This window comes from Corvus brachyrhynchos, unplaced genomic scaffold (genome assembly GCF_000691975.1).
Source record: "Corvus brachyrhynchos isolate BGI_N302 unplaced genomic scaffold, ASM69197v1 scaffold81, whole genome shotgun sequence".
NCBI lineage: Eukaryota > Metazoa > Chordata > Aves > Passeriformes > Corvidae > Corvus > Corvus brachyrhynchos.
Window position 1 is genome coordinate 32,308 of NW_008236181.1, and position 9,676 is coordinate 41,983.

Genomic DNA, 9,676 nt, shown 5'->3' on the forward strand with positions numbered 1-9,676 from the left:
GGATAACTACCCAGACACCAGCCCCAGAGACTAGAGATCCTACCCCAGAGCCTGATCCTGCCCCAGAACCTGACATGGCCCCAGACACTAGAGACCCTGCCCCACAGCCTTAGCAGACACCTGTCTTTCAAACCTAGACACCCTTGTAGGTCCCTTCCAACTCAAAATATTCTATGATTCCATGATTCTAAGTAAATAACAGAGTGGTTTAGGTTTTTGATAGTGTCATGCAGACTGCTGTGGGCTTGATAATATTAACAGTGTATTCTAGTGGTAAAAATTATTTACCTGGGTTTGAATAAGATTCAGGCTGATACTTTATTTATACTGCTGTTCTTTCCCTCCAAATTTAGACCCATTCAAGAGTGCTGTTCACATATCTGACAGTTTGGGATATCAATTTCTTTATTCATATGTGTCTTAGATTATATTTTATTTATATTTGCCTACCTATGTCACCATCCTTATTCACAAAAATTCCAAGCATTCTTCTAGGAATGCAAGAACCATATTTAAAGTGCACTAACGATGGGAATAAATAAATCTAGTTTATTATGGAACTATCATAAAGCATTTGTAAAATATTTGTATATTCTTTTTTCCTTTTCCCATTTTCTGACTAGTGTTCATCAATGATTTTTCATGGGGGAGAATAGAAAAACAAACTACAGGACACTAGAAGCATAAAGAGATGGTCCTTTTAGTTTGGGTCAGTAGCCTATTTTAATGCTGTAGAAAGAAGAATACTCCCTGCACTACAAATGTGTAAAGGTTGTAAACCTGAAATTTGATCCTGATAGTTCAGGCAAATTCCAGAGACTTTTTGACTTGTAGCTCTGCTAGAATCAATGTTCCTGGATAGTTCTTTGTGACTGCTGTGTTAAATCACAGTGTGGTTACCCAAAGCTGTAATTAGAAATTAAATACTGTACTAGTAGAGAAAAGCAAGGGACACAACACTGTTCCTTCACTGAAAGTAGATGTGCTTGCATATATGCAGGTTGACTCTAGCAATTCAAACTACTGTTTGAGCTTCTCTGACATAGAATGCTGTGTTTGTTGTAGCTGAAGGCAGTAATTTTATTCTCATGGCATATTCACATGTTTTCCTAATGACACAGATTGTATGTAGAAAATGAGGTATGATAAACCAAGACTTCAGGAAAACTTTTTCAAACATCTGCCAATGAAACTGCAGTGTTCTCGTGTCTCTATACAATATGTAGGCAATAAATTATTCCTGTATTTACTATAAACTGTTCAGCCTTTTAACTCTGTTTTACATGATCAGTAGTGTTCTAGAAATTATAACTATTGTTTTGTGGGTATACATATAAAATAAATTTACAGGTCCTGTTCTGTTCCTACTGCATATTCTATTCACTTGGTTTTTATAATTCATAGAATCATAGAATATCCTGAGTTGGAAGGGACCCATGAGGATCATCGAGTCCAACTTCTGGCCCCATGCGGGACACTCAAGAATCACACCATGTCCCTGAGAGCACTTGTACATAGATCATCCACCCTGCATGTTATCCTGACCTTCAAAAGAAAAATCCCTATATTGTTCAAAACTATACAGATCAAACATTCAGAAAAAGAAATATTTTTTTATTCTATGACACTGGGTTAATACAATAAATATACAAAGCTTCTGAACTACTCAGACATACAACAGAAGGACAGAAGTGCATTTGTAGAGAACTATGACATTCACCAGGATGGCAGAGCATTGTTAGTAATTTACAAAGTATACAAACATCCCCCAGATAAATAAAACCAACTCCTAAATTACAGATCAATGACTACAGACATTCCAGTGTTTAAACTTCATACTATGTACTCAATTTTCACAGTACTACAAAATGACAACTTAAGTGGGCACCATACTCTGATTAATTAATAAGAGTGTAAAATCTAGTTTTAGTTAGGTACAAAATATTCTAACAAATATTAGCCATCTGTTGTCAAAGCTAAACTCAAACATCTCGCTCCCTTTAGGGCTGCAAAGCATCAGAGATTTCTGGTTTAAATAATTCACATGTAACTGAACCTTGAATTTCACTTAGGAGGTTAAAATCTGTACATTCAACCCATGACATTACAAATCAACAATCCCTATATATATAGAACATTAAATATGTTTTCCCAATGAACAGTTAAACATTTGAGGGGAAGGGGGGAAATCTACCTGTCAAATTCAGGTTTTATTCCTAATGTTTCTTTCATAATCTGGTAATGTATGCTATTATGCAATCTTAGAACTTAAATTAAATTGCAAGGATGATGTTCCTGGGATTCATATCCAAAAGATATTCAAGAGAATTGCTTAAATTTAAATTCAAAAGTAATTCATAGTACAGTTCCTAGATACAACCCTCAAGTTAAATAAAAAAGATTATGAAAAGAACAATTTTGATATACAGCTGCTAGAGGTGTGATGCCTGATCTCAACAGAAAATTGTGACTTCTGTCTGGAAAGCATTTAATAACATTCCACCCAAATTTAAGTTTAGTGCAAGCATAGAATTTTAGAGCCTCTATTACAGAGAATATTTAAATTACTTGTAAGTTCATGATGCAGAGAATATTTAGAAGCAAGTATATTCATTAATATAAACTTCAGCATAGGTGAAACTACTACATTTATCCAAATTCAAGGTGGATTTAAAGAAACTGGTAAAAGAAAGGATACTAATAGGGACTTCATGCTAACAGTACAGTCCTGATCAGGGGATTAAGCTCCAGGTTTCCTTTTTTTAATACTCATGCTATTATAAATACAATGCAGTGAAAAAGAATTAATCTATGAAAGTCTGTTCACATTCAGAACATAGAGGGGCCTCAGAATTTTACGCTCAGTCTTACTAAAGGTAATACACCTTAAGAACTGAATTCATTTCAGCTACAGTGTGTACTTATACAGGTTGTGGGATGGGGTCCCTTCCTGTTTTAATTTTCTAAAACAGAGTTTTTAAAAAAAGCCCAAGTATTGTGCATAAGACTCATGAGGCAATCCAAGAATATCAAATAGCCTTCAAAGCAGAGAAATGTCACTTTATAGAAAGACCTGATTCAATTCTAGAATATTTTGATAGCATGCACCATTATGGATTGTTCAGTTCCACAGCACCAATTTAACCTTGTAGGCCTCCAGTTCAATGAGCTAAAATTAGCTTTGTGAAAGATGAAGATTTCTCACTTTTCTAACTCAAAAGTTTAAAAACTTTTTTCCCCCATCTTAAATGAAATCACAGAAATAGCTGAGTTACATTAAAATGAAAGCATGTATCTGTTAAATGCCATTGCTTAAAAAGCTTGATTTTAGAAAATGAAACACTGTATATTTAGATTTTTGGACAAGCAGTAAACATTGTGACTGATAAGGCTAAAGATTTACTACCACTGTTAAATACAAATCTACACATCCCAAACACAACAAAAATACCACTGCATGTAAGAGGGAAGTGTGGCATGAAACTGGTGTTCTAGAGGTCAATATTTGTTTCTTTTCCAACAAAATTACTACCCCAAGACATGAATATTGAAATTAAAAATAGCAAATATATAATAATTTAGCTCTGTGATTGAAACCATCAGTTAACTTCCTTAAACTATACACTGCATTACACATTCTATTACAGACAATGTTTCTGCACTATAATAATTCCTCACAGGTAGAGAATAATCCATGAAAATAGATACAAACAAATGCTATAATGTAGTGCAGGCAAATTCCGGACCAAAAGACTCTTTAAACAAGTACAGATAACAGTATTCATGCAAACTTACAGGTTTATATCAAGACTTATCCTAAAAAAAATCCCAAGAAAATAATTTATCCCACTTGTATTTGTCCTCCAGCAGCTGCTGAAATTGCAAAAGTGTAGCCAAACCTAACCTTCTACATCTCTCAGTCTACCCCACTTATAGCGGAAATAGGGAAAACAGTTCTTAAAAAGAAAAAATTGAGCTAAAGTCCTTTCCTGAAGTTAAAAAAAAATACCATAGTGAACCACTAAAAAACCCTCCAAATTCTTAATATATTTATTTGATCATTATATACCACAATTCATTCTCAGGCCAATTGTTGAAATTACTTACCCTCCCTAAATAAGGAAAGCTTATTATTCCAAAATGGAACATTTTAAAGAAGCACAGAGAATGGTTATCTTTTTAAAATAAATAAATTTATTCTAAAATAAACAAACACTTCCCATTTTACCTATGCACTGCTGCAGAAGAAACAAATATGCTGTGTGTATTTTGATATGTTTTAGGAAATATAAGTGACTGGAAAAAAAAGTACAGTGGAAGAGAACTGTCGTGATTTTTTAATATTTCTCTACATTCGGTTACTCTTGAACACATTCTGAACTGCACTGGTTGCTGCTGTTGATGCGGCGTTGGCTGCAGCAGTTTGTACAGTTTTGTTGGACATCACTCCTGTTGCAAACTCTTGCTGCGCTTTCTCAAAACTAGCACCAGTTGTGCGGTAGAGACCATGGACCTAGGGAGGTGGAAAAGCAATAAAAAAAGCATGCTGAACCTTCCATTTCTTGGTAGAGTAATAACAAAGTCTCAAACATGAAGCAGAGCTGTGTGGTGGAAAAATCTGGTTTGTTCATATGTTTGGGAGGATCCGAAAATGAATAAACAGATTTTTTTTTCCCCCACAAATTCTACAACTTCTGATTGCTCTGCTGTGCATGCAGTTTGACTGTAGGATGCCTGTACCTTTTTCCAAGTTTGTGTGTGCTATCTACTGTCTGAAACAACATATTTAAAAACACAAATAGGCTGTATCCTTAGCATAATGCATGCTAAGCGTGTATGTTAAAAGTAACAGCAGGAAACAAAAAGAAAAAATATTTTTGAATCTACTGTGTCAATAACATTCTGGTGAACTTTTTTATATATTAAAATTTTAGAAATCTTAATTTTACTATTGACATGGTTGCAAGTACCTATTAAGTTAAGCTATGACTGAACATTTGTCCTGGTTTCTGCTGGGAGAGTTAATTTTCTTCTCAGTAGCTGCTACAGTGCTGTGTTTTGGATTCAGTATGAGAAGAATGCTGATAATACACGGATGTTTTGGTTGTTGCTGAGCAGTGTTTGCCCTGAGTCAAGCACTTTTCAATGTCTCATGCTCTGCCAGGGAGGAGGTGCACAAGAAGCTGGGAGGGAGCATAGCCAGGACAGGTGACCTGAACTGGTCAAAGGGATATTACATACCATGGAATGTATGCCCAGCATATAAACTGGGAGGATGTAAGGCCCCAAAAAACCTTGCTCAATGACACTTTTAAAAGGACTTTCAATTGTTCATGTACTCTGAGTTAGAGGCATGGGAGAAATACCAACAAGATATTCTCAAGGGGTCCAAAAAAAAAAAACTTTACTGGCAACTGTAGAAAATCAAAGAACTTTTTGGCAAAAGGTTTAGAGCAGCATTCAATCAATATGAAATACTTCCCAAAGCATTAACTTAGCCCATTCAACTTAGCAAATTCCAAGCCTGTTCGATTTTAAGTTACTCAAAAATTCAGAGAAGAGGGAATTAGAAGAAGAAAAAGAAAGAGAGAAAGACAGAAAAGATATAAAAAGGAACAAACATAGCTACCACTCCTGGTTCCAGCAGTGTTCAGATAGAAACTCCAAGAGGAGGTAGGGTCATGCTAGCCGCATGTTCAGCCTTAAATACCCCTTGGTCTTCCTGGGCTCTTCCCCCAGGAGGGACTTCCAGTCATTTGGCAACTCAGGAGCTGGGTTAGGGGCTCCAGAGGTGGGGTGTGGAGCATTGCCTCTGGTGTGCCAGTGATTGGCAGCCACTGCAGGGCTGGGATACAGGCTCTAGGGGTGGGGGGTGCAGGGCAGTGCATCATCTCACCAAAGGCAAGGCCTGACCTGCCCCTTCCCCTCAAATACGCACCTAAAAATGTTTCAAGACATCAGTCTTCCCAGTCTCTCACAGGGGTGTTGGCCAGGAGGGACTGATTGCTGCTCGGGGACTGGCTGGGCCTTGATTAGTGGGTGGTGAGCAATTGTATTGTGCATCACTTGTTTTTCTTGAGTTTTATTCCTCTCTCCTTTTCATTACAATTATTATTGTTGTTGTTGTTATATTTTATTTTGTTTCAATTATTAAACTGTTCTTATCTCAACCCACAAGGTTTAGATTTTTTCTGATTCTCCTCCCCATGAGGGGTATGGGGAGGACTGAGCAAGCAACAGCTTGTTAGTTACTGTCTAGGGTTAAACCAGAACAACATTAAAAGTATAAAATATCCCAATAATGCAGATAAACATAAACTATACTAATGTGATGATCAATTGCTCTATATAATAAAGGTATTAAACAATATGGCTTAAAAGCTCTAGTACAAAAAAAGCCCAACCAAACCTTGAATAACTTCTGAGTACTGAAGTCACTGGTATTGGATGGCAGTAGAGACAACAGCACTTTGAGGTGCAACCAGGTGGATGATCTGCTCAGCCTGGTGGCAGAGCTGAGAGTGGAAGTAGAAAGGCTAAGAAGTATTAGGGACTCTGAGGAGGACATTGACTGGTGGAGCTGTACTCATTCATCCCTTAGACAAATGCACCCACTGTCCACATCACAAGAAGCAATAGATCCCCTACTGTCTCACCACCAGGCAGAAGGAAGGGACCTTGGAGATGAAGGGGAGTAGAAACAGATTTCTGTCAAGCAAATCCCCTCCCACTCACCTTCCCAGGTACCCTTATGCAATAAGAATGAGGCTCTGCAAGTGGAGGACCAGGGAAATGAAAATGTGAATGAAGGTTCTTCCAGGTTGGAGGGGTCGCCTAGGGCAGAGCAACGTACCCCCTGCATCACAACCACCTCAGTTAAGAAAGGAAGGGTAGTTGTCATTGGTGAATCCCTTCTGAGAGGAACAGAGGGATGGATATGCCAACTGGACCCAACCCATAGGGAAGTGTGCCACCTCCCTGGGGCCCAGGTAATGGACATCACTGAGAAACTTCCCAGCTTGGTATGGCCCACTATTGGCTTTCCAGGTGGGCAGCAATGAAGTCCAACAAGAAGTCTGAGGACAGTCAAGAGGGACTTCAGGGACTTGGGATGACTGGTTGAGAGACCTGGAGCACAAGTTGTGTTCTCCTCTGTCCTGCCAGTAGCAGGGAATGATGGGGCAAGAAACAGGAAGATCATGCAGATGAATACTTGGCTTTGAGATTGGTGTTGCCAGCAGAATTTTGTGGGTTTTGATCATGGGTTGGTTTACATGACCCTGAGCCTGCTGAGAACAGATGGGGTCTACCTGTGTCAAAGGGGAAAAAGGATCTTGGCTCAGGAGTGACGGGGCTACTTAAGAGATCTTTAAACTAGATTGGATGAGGGACAGGGATAAAGCCAGACTCTATAGATATAAGCCTGGGGGGGGCCACACCACTGCTTGAGGGACAGTGTGCTAGCAAGGTCCTTCGGTCGGCCATATCAGTGGAGGCAGGGGATGAAGATCCATACAGCAGAAAGTATGCAGGGATTATTGATGTTAGAAATCTCAGAAGCACCTGTGAATGGTCATGCAGGAATTAGGTCTTCTCCATGCAAAAAAAGCATCAAGGTAACTAGCCCAACTGAAGTGCATCTACATCAATGCACACAGCATGGGCAACAAACAGGAGGAAATGGAAGCCATTGTGCAGCTAGAAAACTATAACATAGTTGCCATCACAGACACAATGGTATGACTCGCACAGCTGGAGTGCTGCAATGGATGGCTATAAACACTTCAGAAGAGATATGCAAGGAAGGAGAGGTGGTGGGGTAGCCCTGTATGTTAGGGAGTGTTTTGGTTGTCTAGAATTTAATGACAGTGATGATAGGGTTGAGTGTTTATGGTCAAGAATTAGGGGGAAGGACAACAGGGTGGATATCCTGGGGGGAGTTTGTTATAGACCACCCAACCAGAATGAAGATGCAGATGAAATATTCTGTAAGCAGCTGGAAGAAGTTTCACAATTGTTAGCCCTTGTTCTTGTGGGGGACTTAAACTTACCACATGTCTGCTGGAAATACAACACAGCAGAGAGGAAACAGTCCAGGAGGGTCCTGGAGCGTGTGGAAGAGAACCTTCTGACACAGCTGGTAAGGGAGCCAAACAGGGAAGAAGCCCTGCTGCACCGGCTGTTTTTGAACAGAGAAAGACTGGTTGGTGATGTGATGGTTGGAGGCCATCTTGGGCACAGCGATCACAAAATGACAGAGTTTTCAATTCTCAGAGAAGTAAGGAGGGGGGTCAGGAAAACTGCCACCTTGGACTTCCAGAGGCCCAACTTTGGCCTGTTTAGGAGACTGGTTGAGAGAGTCCCTTGGGAGGCAGTCCTGAAAGGCAAAGGAGTCCAGGAAGATTGGATGTGCTTTAAGGAGGAAAAGTAAAGGTGCAGGAACAGGCTGTCCCCATGAGCCAAAAGATAAGTGAGCGGGGAAGAAGACCGGCCTGGCTGAACAGAGAGCTTTGGCTGGAAATCAGGAAAAAAGAGTTTACCACTGTGGATACTGAAAAGCTTTCAGCAGAGAAAGTTTCCAGCTTTCCAGCATCCTGTGAAGTTTTCCTTTCTCACGCAAGCTAGCTGAAAACAGTTTGAGGTTTTTGTAAACCAAGACTTTATCTCACAGGTGCAAGCTTGTTTTGCAGTCTTGTTATGGTACACTGAAGAAAATATTTTGGAATGGGTGTCATAGCATTCAGCCAATCACTCTGAGAGGTGGATAGTGCAGCGACCAAGAGCCTTAGCCATTCTTGCGAACCAAGTTATATAAACGAGTTTGTAATTAATTAAATAATCCCATTTTATCCTGGACTGGATTTATGTCGTTCTTCTCACTGTCCGCGGTACAACAGCGACATCTGGTGACCCGCGACGCATACTACAACTGCAACTGAACTTACAACTCAGAGACGAATCGAAACGCCGCGCATCTCGTTCGGAGGTACGCGCACCCTCCCCCCCCCCCCCCCGGGGCTGCGGGGACCGAACCCTTAACTGAAAAGATGGGACATAAATCCTCAAAAGAAAGCACGGTACTTTCTGCCTTCAAATCTGTGATAACGATCGAGGGAGCTAACATAAGTGACAATGCTCTGTGCGAACTGCTAAATTGGGCAGCAGAGCATGGATTTGCAGCAGACCCAAACACTGCATTTAGCCTAGAAGCTTGGAAACTGTTAGGGGATAAGTTAATTCGTGAGACTGTGTACGGGGATAAGAGCGTAGTCAAGTTGCTACGTACGTGGGGCATTCTATATGATATCATGCAAAATTGGACAGCAGGAGGAGACGGAAAATAATTACCAGCCTCTGAGGGGTCGGAGGGTGAAGGTTCTGAAGGGGATGATGAGTTATCTGAGGGAGGACTGACCCAGGACAGCGCGGGCAGTACGGTCGCCGCGCCTCCGATACCATCGGAGACTGAGAAAGTCGCGAAGGCTGCACGAGGATCCTATCCCTCGCCCCGTGATTATGTTCCTCCTGTCTATCCCTCTCCATGCAAATTTGTGATGCCAAAATACCCCTCACCTGCGGAACAACTCGCAAAGGTAACCGAACAACGCAAAGAGTCGGCGGAGCGCCCACACCCTTCGCCCCAGCAGCCCCCCTCCCTCCTCCCTGCCACAGATGC

At 40.5% G+C, this 9,676-nt stretch overlaps 1 protein-coding gene across 1 annotated transcript in view; it reads right to left on the reverse strand.

Annotated features, from left to right (window-relative positions):
* Positions 1-4,348: 4,348 nt before the first annotated feature.
* The window catches only part of LOC103618300 (secretory carrier-associated membrane protein 1), a 95,567-nt gene continuing 90,239 nt past the window's right edge, over positions 4,349-9,676 (reverse strand). The window contains exon 8 of the mRNA XM_008636686.1: positions 4,349-4,513. Coding sequence (XP_008634908.1) covers positions 4,349-4,513 — 165 coding nt within the window. The remainder of the gene's footprint in view (positions 4,514-9,676) is intronic.